The sequence below is a fragment of the Lacerta agilis genome, chromosome 9 (assembly GCF_009819535.1).
Source record: "Lacerta agilis isolate rLacAgi1 chromosome 9, rLacAgi1.pri, whole genome shotgun sequence".
In the NCBI taxonomy this organism is placed as follows: domain Eukaryota; kingdom Metazoa; phylum Chordata; class Lepidosauria; order Squamata; family Lacertidae; genus Lacerta; species Lacerta agilis.
The window spans coordinates 72982887-72997387 of NC_046320.1; the positions used below are offsets into that span (position 1 = coordinate 72982887).

At 42.2% G+C, this 14501-nt stretch overlaps 1 protein-coding gene across 1 annotated transcript in view; it reads left to right on the forward strand.

The window, feature by feature from the left end:
* The window catches only part of DYSF (dysferlin), a 157673-nt gene that overhangs the window by 25453 nt on the left and 117719 nt on the right, over positions 1-14501 (forward strand). Inside the window, 8 exon segments of the mRNA XM_033159603.1 lie at positions 5912-5962; positions 6777-6807; positions 8169-8284; positions 9350-9476; positions 10681-10784; positions 11487-11555; positions 11665-11708; positions 12872-12954. Of these exon segments, the coding sequence (XP_033015494.1) occupies positions 5912-5962; positions 6777-6807; positions 8169-8284; positions 9350-9476; positions 10681-10784; positions 11487-11555; positions 11665-11708; positions 12872-12954 (625 nt within the window).

The window sequence follows — 14501 nt, forward strand, 5'->3', positions numbered from 1 at the left end:
GTTTCACTTTAATACAATTCCACCACATGTGGATGAAGTTTCCCTCCTTCAACCCACATTTCCAGCATTTTTTATTTCCTGATTTATACATTTTGTACAGTTTAGTTGGGGTGATGTACCATCTATATATCATCTTGTATATGTTTTCTTTCAACTGTACTGATGCTGTAAATTTCAATCTTATATTCCACAGTTTATACCACTTTTCAAATTCAATATTGTGGCCTAGGTCCATTGCCCATCTAATCATGACACTTTTTATCTCTTCATCCTTGGTATTCCACTCTAATAAAAATTCATATATTTTAGACAAGATCTTGGAGTCATTTCCCATCACTATTTTGTCTAACAGTGTCTCCTCCTGATCAAATCCTCTTTCTTTCTTATCTTTTTGGAAAACACTATGCAGTTGACAGTATTCCAACCATCCTTGCAGCCTGTCTTTAATCTCTTCATACGGTCTTATATTCAGTTCTTTCTTATCACCTATTAATATGTCTCTATATGTGATCCATTTTCCCTCAGTATTGGTTTTTTTTATTGTAAAGGCTTCTTGAGGTGACAACCATCTTGGTGTTTTTCTCTCAAACCATTCTTTATATTTGTTCCAGACTAAAAATAATGATTTCCTTATTGTATGGTTTAAGAAACCTTTGTGTGCTTTAATTTTATCATACCATAAGTATGCGTGCCACCCGAATCTATTTGAGAAGCCTTCCAGATCTAATAAATCTGAGTTTCCTAGCTTAAGCCATTCTCTTATCCATACAAGACAGGCTGATTCATAATAAATCTTGAGATCTGGCAGTGCAAAGCCTCCTCTTTCTTTTTTATCTGTCATAATTTTAAATTTTATTCTGGGCTTTTTGCACTGCCATATAAATCTGGAGATTGTTTTCTGCCATTCTTTAAACTGATTTTGACCCATCACAATTGGTATAGTTTGAAAGAGGAAAAGCATTTTAGGCAGGATCATCATTTTAACTGTGGCTATCCTCCCCAACCATGACAGTTTAAGTTTTTCCCAAATTTCCAAGTTTTTTGTAATCTCCTTCCACGTCGTTAAATAATTATCCTTATATAAATCACGATTTCTTGCTGTCAGCCAAATGCCTAGATATTTCACTTTCTTCACCACTTTTATTCCTGTTTGTTTTTCCAATTGGTCTTTTTGTTCTTCATTCATATTCTTCACTATCATATTTGTCTTTGTTTTATTTAATTTCAACCCTGCCAGGGCCCCGAACTCTTCAACTTCTTTTAACGCTTCCTTTAATGAGTGTTGCGGATCTTGTAATGTTAAGACTATATCATCTGCATAAGCCTTAAGTTTGTATTCTCTATAGCCTTGTCTGATGCCTATTATGGCTTCATTTTTCCTTATTTTTTGAAGCAAGACTTCTACAGTTGTTATAAATAATAAAGGTGATAATGGGCAGCCCTGCCTTGTTCCTTTCGTTATTTTAAAATTTTGAGTAGTTTCATCGTTTACTATAATTTTTGCGTTTTGATCTCTATATATCGCCTCTATACACTTCATGAAGTTCTTTCCAATACCCATCATCTTCAGATTTTCCTTCATAAAACTCCATGAAACGTTATCAAACGCTTTCTCCGCGTCTAAAAATATCAGGGCTGCCTGTTTGTCTATTTTTTCATCCAAATATTCAATTATATTAAGAATATTCCTCATATTGTCTCTTAGCTGCCGACCCGGTAGGAAGCCTCTTTGGTCCATCTGTATTTGATCTTTCAGCACCAGTTTCAATCTTTGTGCTAATATATTTGTAAATATTTTATAGTCGCAATTTAATAAGGATATCGGCCTATAGTTTTTGACGTTTGTTTGTTCCGATCCTTGTTTATGAATCAAAGTAATATGGGCTTCTTCCCATGTCTTAGGTATCCGACCTGTCTTCTCTACATTCCATATTACTTCCTTCAATGGTGCCATTATCTGCTCACTCAATTTTTTATAATATGTGATAGGTAGTCCGTCGGGCCCGGGCGCTTTTCCATTTTCTCCACTTTTAATTGCATTTAAGATTTCTTCTTCTGTTATAGGTTTTTCTAGCATATCTACCTGTTGTTGTGATATTTCCTTTAATTTATGTTTTCCCAGGTATTTTTTTATTTTCTCTTCATCCTCTTTTGGTGCTTTGTATAATTCTTTGTAGAATTCCAGGAATGCGTTCTTTATCTTTCCTTGTTTGTCCAATGTCTCATTGTTTTGAATGATTTTATTTATCGTAGTTGCCTCCCTTCTCTTCTTCAACTGCCAAGCTAACCATCTTCCGGTTTTATTAGCAGATTCAAAATTCTTTAATTTCAGTATATTCATTTTCCACTCTACCTCCTGGTTTATTAGTCCCTCCATTTGTGCTAATAGTAGCTTATATTTCTGTTTTATTTCTGTATCTTCCGGTTTTTTAACCAATTGATTTTCTGCTTCCTTTATTTTCTTCAATATGTTTTCTTTGTATTTATCTCTTTCTCTCTTCTTGATTGAACTCTGCTGGATGAGATAACCTCTTATTACTGCCTTACTGGCATCCCATACTACATTTATGTCAGTTCCTTTATTTAAATTACATTCAAAATATGTATTTACTTGTTCTTTCACTTTTGTTAGGATCTTTTCATCATCTAATATAGTTTCATTCATTCTCCACCTAAAGTTTTTCTTCCGTTTAGTCTCCCACTCCATGCATACTGCCCTATGATCCGACAGAGTTTTTGGTAATATTTCTGCTCTATTAACTCTGGTTGTTAAATCTTTCGTTGTCCATATATGATCGATTCTGCTCCAACTTCTATTTGCATCTGAATAAAATGAAAATTCTTTCACCGTTGGGTTTTTCCATCTCCATATGTCAATTAAACCGTTCTTTTCTGCCATCAATTCGAATATCATTGGCAGTTTCCCTTGATTCATTCTCTTTTTCTCTGATCTATCCATTTCCAAAGATGGTACTCCATTGAAGTCCCCCATCAGTATGATTTTACAGTCAATATAATCATTTAATATTTCATCTAGTTTCTTATAGAATTCCACCTTATTATCGTTTGGTGCGTAGATTCCTACGACTATTATTTTTTCCTCTTCAATTTGAACTTGCAGTCCTAAAATTCTTCCTTCTTTGTCTTTAAAGATTTGCTTCGTTTCATATTTATTTTTTACGTATATCACCACCCCTCTCTTTTTCTGAGTATCCGAGGATATAAATTCATTTCCCAATTTTTTGTTTTTAAGGACTCTATTATGTTTTTTTATCACATGAGTTTCTTGCAGACATATTATGTCTGCCTTTTGTTTTTCCAATACATGTCCAATTTTATTTCTCTTATTTTTATCATTCATGCCATTCACATTCCACGAAATTATTTTAACCACCATTTTGTTCGTTTAATTAAATAAATTTTTATTTCACTTTAATTATCTCTATAAAGAAAAAGATGCGAGATCTTTATGAGGCTATCTCTTTAATCTCTTGTTCTTGTATCTCGTTTTCACCTTCTGACTCCGATTCACCTGACTCCAATTCAACTCCTTCTATCTTTCCTAATTCCTTATATCTCCTTCCGAATTTCTTTATTTCCAAGATAGAGTCTATCTTAAATTTTTTGTCTTTAAGAACTTTCCATAGTTTGCTGTGGTCGACACAGTCAAATGCTTTTGCGTAGTCAATGAAGCAGAAGTAGATGTTTTTCTGGAACTCTCTAGCTTTCTCCATAATCCAGCGCATGTTTGCAATTTGGTCTCTGGTTCCTCTGCCCCTTCGAAATCCAGCTTGCACTTCTGGGAGTTCTCGGTCCACGTACTGCTTAAGCCTGCCTTGTAGAATTTTAAGCATAACCTTACTAGCGTGTGAAATGAGTGCAATTGTGCGGTAGTTAGAGCATTCTTTGGCACTGCCCTTCTTTGGGATTGGGATGTAAACTGATCTTCTCCAATCCTCTGGCCACTGCTGAGTTTTCCAAACTTGTTGGCATATTGAGTGTAGCACCTTAACAGCATCATCTTTTAGGATTTTAAATAGTTCAGCTGGAATATCATCACTTCCACTGGCCTTGTTGTTAGCAAGGCTTTCTAAGGCCCATTTGACTTCACTCTCCAGGATGTCTGGCTCAAGGTCAGCAACCACACTACCTGGGGTGTATGAGACCTCTATATCTTTCTGGTATAGTTCCTCTGTGTATTCTTGCCACCTCTTCTTGATGTCTTCTGCTTGTGTTAGGTCCTTTCCACTTTTGTCCTTAATTGTGGTAATCTTTGTACGAAATGTTCCTTTCATATCTCCAATTTTCTTGAACAGATCTCTGGTTTTCCCCATTCTGTTATTTTCCTCTATTTCTTTGCATTGCTCGTTTAGAAAGGCCCTCTTGTCTCTCCTTGCTATTCTTTGGAAATCTGCATTCAATTTCCTGTATCTTTCACTATCTCCCTCGCATTTTGCTTGCCTTCTCTCCCCCGCTATTTTTAAGGCCTCATTGGACAGCCACTTTGCTTTCTTGCATTTCTTTTTCATTGGGATGGTTTTCGTTGCTGCCTCCTGTATAATGTTACGAGCCTCCATCCACAGTTCTTCAGGCACTCTATCCACCAAATCTAAGTCCTTAAACCTGTTTTTCACTTCAACTGTGTATTCATAAGGAATTTGATTTAGATTGTATCTTACTGGCCCAGTGGTTTTTCCTACTTTCTTCAGTTTAAGCTGGAATTTTGCTATAAGAAGCTGATGATCTGAGCCACAGTCAGCTCCAGGTCTTGTTTTTGCTGAGTGTATAGAGCTTCTCCATCTTTGGCTGCAGAGAATATAATCATCTGATTTCGATGTTGCCCATCTGGTGATGTCCATGTGTAGAGTCGTCTCTTGTGTTGTTGGAAAAGAGTGTTTGTGATGACCAGCTTGTTCTCCTGACAGAACTCTATTAGCCTTTGCCCTGCTTCATTTTGAACTCCAAGGCCAAACTTGCCAGTTGTTCCTTTTATCTCTTGACTCCCTACTTTAGCATTCCAATCCCCTATAATGAGAAGAACATCCTTCTTTGGTGTCATTTCTATAAGGTGTTGTAAGTCTTCATAGAATTGGTCAATTTCAGTTTCTTCAGCACTGGAAGTTGGTGCATAAACTTGGATTACTGTGATGTTAAAAGGACTGCCTTGGATTCGTATCGAGATCAATCTATCATTTTTGAAATTGCATCCCAGTACAGCTTTCGCCACTCTTTTGTTGACTATGAGGGCCACTCCATTTCTTTTACGGGATTCCTGCCCGCAGTAGTAGATATGATAGTCATCTGAACTGAATTCGCCCATTCCCGTCCATTTTAGTTCACTGATGCCTAGGATGTCAATGTTTATTCTTGCCATCTCATTTTTGACCACATCCAGCTTACCAAGGTTCATGGTTCTTACATTCCAGGTTCCTATGCAATACTTTTCTTTGCAGCATTGGACTTTCCTTTCGCTTCCAGGCATATCCGCAACTGAGTGTCCTTTCGGCTTTGGCCCAGCCGCTTCATCAGCTTTGGATCTACTTGTACTTGTCCTCCGCTCTTCCCCAGTAGCATGTTGGACGCCTTCCGACCTGAGGGGCTCATCTTCCAGCGTCATATCTTTTATATGCCTGTTGTCTTTGTCCATGGAGTTTTCTTGGCAGGGATACTGGAGTGGGTTGCCAGTTCCTCCTCCAGGTGGATCACGTTTGGTCCAAACTCTCCACTATGACCTGTCCATCTTGGGTGGCCCTGCACGGCATAGCTCATAGCTTCCCTGAGTAATTCAAGCCCCTTCGCCATGACAAGGCAGTGATCCATGAAGGGGATGAGCTGAATAAAGAGCATGAAATTCACACTGGACTCCGAGTATATTTCACTTGCTTTGACATTCCTCCTTCCTCCTCTCCAGGTCGTTGACTCTCGCTCTCTCCGGACGGATTCTGTCCTTGGAGAATTCCGGGTAAGGGCCACCTTCCATTTCAATTCTGTGGGTTTAGGAAACTGGTCCTTCTTTGCGTTCCTTCTATACAATGCCCGGCTGAGGACACAAATGCTGGCCCTTATCTGCATGCTTGGCCCCTGGCCTCTTCCTTGGGGTGGCTTTTCCTCTGGGAAGTACTTCTGGAGGGGAAACCAGACCCTCCAAGTGTCCCTATTTTCCAGGGGTGTCCCAGATTTAGAGAAGCCATCCTGGTTTCTGATTTGATCCCAGAATGTCCCACTTTTCCTTAGGACGTGCCTAGTTTCATTGATTTTTTTTTTGAGGGTATGGAATACGACATCCTTATTTTCATTGGATAAATGATGGGATGTCCCTATTTTCATGGGAGAAATGTTGGAGGGGATGGAGTTATCCGACCGCTGAGCCATCCTGTAGAGGGAAGTTTTTTAAATGTTTAATTATGTTTTTATATGTGTTGGAAGCTGCCCAGAGTGGCTGGGGCAACCCAGTCAGATGTGTGGGGGTTATAAAGAATAAAATTACCATTATGGAATGGGACGTCCCTGTTTTCATGGGAGAAATGTCAGAGGATATGGGAGACACACTACCTGTGCTTAGTCCCCATGGCCACTTCCTACAGAAACTGGGCGGAAAAGTGGGTTAGGGGTCTTTCAGCGAGGTGGGGGCCTCACACACTGGCCAGACTGGGGAACAAGCAAAGGGGTTCCTCTTGCCCCAGTTCAGGATTTCCAGTGGGTTGGGCTAGGCGACCCTTTCTTGTCCCTTCTTCCAACTCTCCAACGCTATGATTCTCTGTGCTTGTGTTTTGCAGGTGGATGTTGGGACAATTTATGCCGAACCCAGTGAGTGGAATTTGCTTCTCCAGTGCCTCTTGACTTCATTTTAGCAAGGAATGGGTTTGTTAGCATAGATCAGGGGTGGCCAACTCCCAAGAGGCTGTGATCTACTCACAGAGTTAAAAACTGGCAGTGATCTACCCCCTTTTTGGGGGTTCAGGTCAAAGATGTTGAGCTTGTTTGGCGGAGGAGGAAAGCCCCACTTTTTTGGGGTGCAAGGCAGAAATGTTGAGCTTTTTTTTAGGGGACCCAAAGTTGTTGAGCTTCTTTGGGGGGGAGCCAGTGATCTACCAGTGATCTACCACAAGACGTCCAGTGATCTACTGGTAGGTCATGATCTACCTGTTGGACGTGCCTGGCATAGATGAACGGGTTTAGTGGGGAGGGAAGCCGCTCTGCCGCTTCCCAGATGTCTGAACTATTTTATCCAGAGAACTGAATAGTTTTCTTTATTAAACTAGGGGTGGAAGGAGAAGAAAGTTTGGGAAGGGGGGAAACCTAGAGCTGTGTCCCCGTAGGTCAATTGGTTCCAAGTTCTTTTTTTAAATTTTTTTAAAAACAACTTTATTTATTTTAAATTCATACAAGACAAAAAGAACAAAACCATACAAACATTTGATCACAAAAAACACATTCTCCCATCTTTTTACCCCTCTACCCCTCCCTCCTCAACCCCCTCACCTATGTATGATCTTCCTAATTCTTCCTTTACTTTCCTATCTTTCGCTGTGTTATTTATTCCAGTACTGCTATTCTGTTTTGTTCATTTCACCCTGCTTCCCCCCACCTGTTCTAATCCATATTTATCAAAATGTCAAATCCTGAGCACTGCAATATCATATAATTCTTCACTCCTTGCCATTCTTTTATTACCTCTTGATTTGAACGGCCTCTTATATTTGCTGTTAATTTTGCCATTTCACACATTTTGCTTCTCCACTCAATTAATGTCGGGGTTTTCTCCCCTTTCCAGTTTTTCTCTATTAATCTGGCCGCCGTTGTCGCGTATAAGAATACATTTATATTCTTTTTTGGGATCTCATCTGTAATTATTCCTAATAAAAAAGATTCTGGCTTTTTTTGCAAATGTGATTTTAAATAATTTCTTTAACTCCTCATAAACGTCATTCCAAATCTGCTTATAACCTTACAGCCCCGCCATAAATGAAAAAGGCGACCACTTCGCTTTTGCATTTCCAGCACTGATTGGATTGGTTTTTGTACGTTTTTGATACATTTTGGTTCCAAGTTCTTAAGGGCTTACTATATGAACTCGCTGGACTTGGCCCAGAATCAAATCAGCAATGGCGTCTCCTTCTGCTTCCTGGGTGCCAATTTGATATTCCCGCTTTGCTTCCTTGTTGCAGGACACGCCTTCCTCCGAAAGTGGCTCCTCCTTTCCGATCCGGAGGATTTTTCAGCAGGGGCTAAAGGCTACCTGAAGGTCAGCTTGCACGTCCTGGGCCCTGGCGACGAAGCGCCTGTGAGTATTTATTTAAATTTAACGAAAAGGGCACAAGAAAGAGGTTTGGCTGTGGTGCCTTCTCATCTCCATTTATTCGGGGGAACCTTACATGCTGGGCCCCCAAACCTTTTGGGGAGAAACTCCATCACTGCAGGATCCATGCCTTTTCTTTTCTTTTTAATACAGTTTTTATTTATTTTCAGGGTACAGAAGATGAATGTTGAGAAAACAATTATTACAACAGTAAAAAACAAATAAGATGTCCTGATGGAATTGCAGAATTTTGTCATCCCATGTGTTAAAGTTTCATTTGATTCCTCTAAGAGATCACGCCATGTTTTTCCAGGAGTGCTGGGTGGATTTCTGCCACGGCCTGAACAATTTATGTATTCAATAAACCTTTGCCATATATTATAAAAGGAATATATAATATATTCCTGCTATCACCTGGCATGTTAGTTTCTTAGTCAATGCTATTGACTACACTCTGTTGTACCAAGAATCAACATTCAGCCCAGAATCCACACACCGTCCTTAAGCCCTGTGCTGTTTTGATTGATTTTTATCATCTGCATTCCAAAAAACAACAACATTGTTTTAATGCTATTCCAGTTTAATGGCCTTTTAATGGCTCCCCTGCATGCGTTTTTAGCTTTTTATATTTCATGTACCTGCGTCGTTTAAATGTGTTGAAAGCCACCTTGGGCCCCAGCTTGGGGGAAAAGCAACAGATGAATAACCATTAGTCTCAACTAAACTAGACCAGGTTGGATTCTCAACGCATATAAAAAAGCTTTTAAAAATGTTTTGAAAAAAACATGGATTTGCCCTGAGCTCACTATCGTCATCTGGTGTCACATTTGGATAATGCACTTAAAACAGACTTGAAACGTTTTATTTCCATTGGTAGAGCTGAGTCCTGGAATTCTCATAATGCTGCCTGGAATCCAGGTACACCAGAGCCTGAAGTTCAACAGGTGCAGTTCCCTTTGCTGGAAAGGGCTTGCAGGCTCCAAGAGGGAATTCCTTGTCCTCTTTTTTTTAATCCCCTCTCTCTCTACCCCCCCCCCGCTTGTTCCACAGGTGGAGAGGAAGGAAACAGCCGAAGAGAAGGAGGACATCGAAGGAAACGTCCTCAGGGCGACGGGGGTCTCTCTGAGAGGGGCCCATTTCTCCCTCAAGGTGTACCGAGCGGAGGACCTGCCCCAGAGTGAGTGGGGCTGGGGGGGGGGCTGGGGCTGGGTGTGGGGACACAGTTGGAGAAAGAGCGCTGGGGGGGAGGAGCAAAGGGGAGATCCAGCCGCAGAGAGAGGTCCCAAGGGAAGCAGCAGGTTGCTTTTATTATTACCGTATTTTCCGGCGTATAAGACGACTGGGCGTATAAGACGACCCCCAACTTTTCCAGTTAAAATTCAGAGTTTGAGATATACTCGACCGCAGATTCTCCACCCGGCGTATAAGACGACACCTGACTTTTGAGAAGATTTTCCTTGATTAAAAAGTAGTCTTATACGCCAGAATATACAGGTATTATGTATTTTGTGGTTTTGCATTCTGATTTCATTCTGTGAACCACCTTGAGACCTGTGGGTATAGAGTGGTATATAAATTCAATGAATGAATGAATGAATGAATGAATGAATGAATAGACTAGACTAGACTAGACTAGACTAGACTACCGGTAGACTAGACTAGAACAGAACAGATTTATCAAGGGCTGCTGGGCTGGCTCTCCACTCACCTTTAAAATGCTATTAGAATGCTATTAAAAACATCGTCCCCAAATGTCAAGACACAAAGAGACCCCCTTGCTTTTTCTCTTTTGCTTCCTTTCCACAAAGTCTTCTTCATTTCTGGAAGGGGGTTGCTCTGCAGCGCCCCTCTGATGTCACATATTATTAAGGCATTTCAATGTATCTGAAGAAGTGTGCATGCACACGAAAGCTCATACCAAGAACAAACTTAGTTGGTCTCTAAGGTGCTACTGGAAGGAATTTTTTATTTTATTTTGTTTTGACTATGGCAGACCAACACGGCTACCTACCTGTAACTATTAAGGCATTATTATTATTATTATTATTATTATTATTATTATTATTATTATTATTAAAGTCACACGGCTCTCTGGTTATCAGGACGATTCCTGAACTCTTTTCCCCCCGTTAATGTGTATGTAGATCTGCCCTGGTTCCTTAAAAAGAGCAGGCGATGACATATTGAGATGGGCGGTTGGCCGCTTGCCTAAAAATGAGATGTGCTTAAGCACTGAGAATAAACAAACAAACAAACAAACAAACAAATAAACAAATAAATAATTTTTATTTTATTTTTTATTTTCTGCCCCTCTGACTGGGTTAAACTGACCGCACTGCCTTCTCCCCACTGCTCCTTGCCCGATTTCTCTTTCTTTCCAGTGGACGATGCCGTCCTGGACAGCGTCAAGCAGATCTTTGGCTTTGAGAGCAGCAAGAAGAACTTGGTGGATCCTTTTGTGGAAGTGAACTTTGCCGGGAAAATGGTGAGCCGGCTCTGCTCCCTGAGTGGGGGGCGCGAAAGACCCCCGGGTCTCCGAAAGGCAGAAGTTGGGTACTGGGTGTGAACCTGGGCATTGCAACGGACCCGTCGGCTGCCTGGCCTCTGCTGCGCCCTTAAAGTGGGCCTGAGAAGCATAGCAGAACACATAATTGCGTGGCATCGCCCCTTCTTGCACCCAGACCTTCCCCGTAGCACAGAAATGGGTCAAAAGCAGCCTTCGCAAGCAGGCTTGAGTCGGCTCCCTCCATGCATGTCTTTTTCTGTGTATAAGACGTTCCCATGTATAAGACGACCCATATTTCTTGGAACCCAAAATGAAGAAACCGGGCCCAAACCCAAACCCAAGCTGCGCACACCAGAACCAGAACCCAAGCCCGAGTCCAGGCCACCCTCACCAGACCCCTGTGCAGTCACCATCCGTGTATGAGCCCCCAATTTTTGACTGATTTTTTCTTAGCAAAAAGCATTTTCTTACGTGGAAAAATACGGAATATAAAAGGGGTTTTGCATGCGGCCTCCTTGCCCAGGGCTCTCCTCTCTGAGTCCCCCTCCCCACATTTAACCCTGATATTGTGCCCAGGGTGGCGGGGGGTGGTGTGAGGATCACGATCCGGCGTTGTTTTGGGATGACGCGCAGGGAAGCCTTCTTCCCCCTGACCCCCGAACTCTTGTCTCCCTCGGGCAGCTGTGCAGCAAGATAGTGGAGAGGAACGCCAACCCCCAGTGGAACCAGAGCATCACTCTGCCGGCCATGGTGAGTGAGCAGCCAGAGGGGCCTGTGCTCCGGACACGATCCTGCGTCCCTCCGAAGGGCTGAGCTGCTCTCCTTGACCTCCTGTCTCCTCTTGTGTTTCCCTCCGTAGTTTCCATCCATGTGTGAGAGGATGAGGATCCGGGTGGTGGACTGGTGAGTGAAGCAGGAGTTGGACCCTCCTTATCTCTCGCTCTGGACTCCTCTAAGGCACAAGGCAGGGAAGGGACACTTTTCAGTGCCACCTGGGAGCAAATGGCAATCCGGAGGAAATCTGAATTACTTTTTTTTTTTTTTTTACTACGATTGAGTGCTAAAGAGCAGTTTCCCCCAGGAAAAGCAGCAGGACAAGACTCTCTCTCTCTCTGTGTGTGTCATAGAATCATAGAATTGTAGAGTTGGAAGGGACCTCATGGGTCATCTAGTCCAACCCCCTGCAAAGGTATGAGGAATCTTCTTGCAGAAGGAGCCCCAATCAGGAGGAAGCTCTGGGTTTTAGCAGAAGGAACCCCATGGGTTGTGGGAATGTTCAGGTTGGCAGGAGAGGATATATTGCTTATTAATAACCTTCCTGACATGTGCTGCCAAATTTCTTTATGTAGCAGAGTTACATTCCCCTTTCTTACATGCACAGCAGATTGCTGGTTGCAGGCTCGTGTAAGCCTCTCACTATTATACAATTCAATCTGTCTAAGATTGAATTGTGCGTTCCTGGTAAATTTCCTTTAATCCCCCTTAAAAGAATAAAGACGCCACAATCTTATTTAAAGTCAATGAAAGAAGTTTACTCACATCAGTTCACAGTTGCAGACCTGAAGGCAGACTTAGTTACAAATATGTGCATGTGGATCTACCCCATATGGGGGAACAATCCCAGTGCTTCTGCTAGTGGAGAGCTAGCATAGCATTCCTAGCTAAAAAGCTGGTCCAACGAAGTAGGAAGTGAAAGAGAGAGAGAGAGAGAGAGTGCTGCGTGACTTGTCCTTTTGTTACCTGGACAGGTAAGGCCACACCCACCTCTAGTCACATGCAAGGGAAGGATGCACCAGCCCAGGAGGAACAGGAAGTTTTGTCTGGCTGGACTAACATTCCCTTGCATGTCCGTTCTAGGAAAACAAGGAATGTTGTGTTTAACTGCTCCCAGTGGATCACATCCAACATGGGTAATCTAATCCAATCCCCTGCAAAGGTATGAGGGATCTTCTTTCAGAAGGTGCCCCAGCAAGCAGGAAGCTCTGGTTTTGAGCAGAAGGAAACGAGAACTGTCTACAAAGCCCAAATCTAAGACGCTGAAATAAAAACAACCATTCTTGTTCCAGGGACCGGGTCACTCACAACGACATCATTGGCACGATCCATCTCTGCATGTCCAAGATCTCAGCTCCTGGAGGGGAACTGGAAGGTATTCCGACCGCTCTCTGTATCATCCGACGTGCTCCTGGGAGTTGAGGGAGGGAAGGCTAAGGAGCTGGGAAGAGGGTGCCTTTCAGCTCCCGGGTCCGAACTGGAGTCTGCACTGCAAGCTTTCCTGGCAGTCAGAGGATGGGACTTCTTTAGCCCACTCAGGCTGAGGATAAGACCAAGAATGGAGGCTGCATTCTGCTCTCACCAGCTTCCCCATTGGACCTGCTCTCACCCCACATTGGATTCTTGCTTGCAGGAGGTTGGCACAGAGTTTCCACTCGTGCCAGTTGCATTTGGGGCAATCCTGTCTTGGCATGTCACTGGGCTTCTCCATACTTACCTTTTGCCCTGCTCTTTTTAATTATTATTAAGGATTTTCTTGATTTACAAAGGTAGTGCAATGTCTCTCTCGTATTTTTTCCATGTAACATTTTTACAAGTCAGTTTCAATTGTTGAGACATTAGGAAGAGAAGGGGGAAAGAGGTGGGCGGGATGGGGAGACGGGTGGGGTGGCGATGTTTTTATGTTACTTAATATATCTAGGGTTTGGTGTCAGCGTTGTTTGTGCAGGTTCTCTGTTGTTCACTTGTGTTCCTTTGGTGGTGAGAGAGGTTGGGGTTGGCGTAGGGTGTGATTGTTCATTTGTGGTTGGCTGTGATGGTCTTTCGTTTCCTGTGTGAGTGGGGTGGGTGAGTGTTTTTGGTCAGGTTAGCCATATTGATTTGTATGCTGTCGGTAGATTTTTGTCATTGTCTTCTTGGGCTGTGTGTGTGATGAAGGGGAACCATACTGGGGTGAAGGCGTCTTCTTCTGTTTGTCCCTGTGTCAGTTTCAGGTTACTGGTTGGTTTTTCTAGTAGGGCTGTTTCCCATACTGCTTGGTACCATTGGTCCATGCTTATTCCTGACAGGTCTTTCCAGTGTCTGGTTATGATGTTTCTGGCTGCCGAGAGTAGGTGGGTTATGAGTTCTTTGTGGTGTAAATGTGCGTTGTTATCTTGGAAGATGTTTAGTAAGACCAATTCTGGGGTGATTTCTAGCATTTGCTTGGTTATCTTGCATATTTCTCGTATGGTTGTTGTCCAGAATAGTTGGATTTTGGGGCACTTCCACCACATGTGGAGGTATGTGCCTGTGGATGTGCACCCTCTCCAGCATTTTGGTGAGGTTCCTGGGCGTATTAGCGTTTTGCCCTGCTCTTTTTCCAGGCACAGTCTGTGTCTGAGCGCTCATTTTTGTTTTTTGCTCTGGCAATTTCCCTGCGAAAACTCACTCTTTAAAACTCAATGGGAGCAAACAGCTCTCTGCGGAAAACCCGTCTTTCTTCTTCTTCTTCTTCTTTATTTAAGTTTTATTTTTCGTTTTCCATATATACAGGTGAAACTCGAAAAATTAGAATATCGTGGAAAGGTTCATTTCTTTCAGTAATTCAACTTAAAAGGTGAAACTAATATATGAGATAGACTCATGACATGCAAAGCGAGATATGTCAAGCCTTTATTTGTTATGATTGTGATGATTATGGCGTACAGCTGATGAGAACCA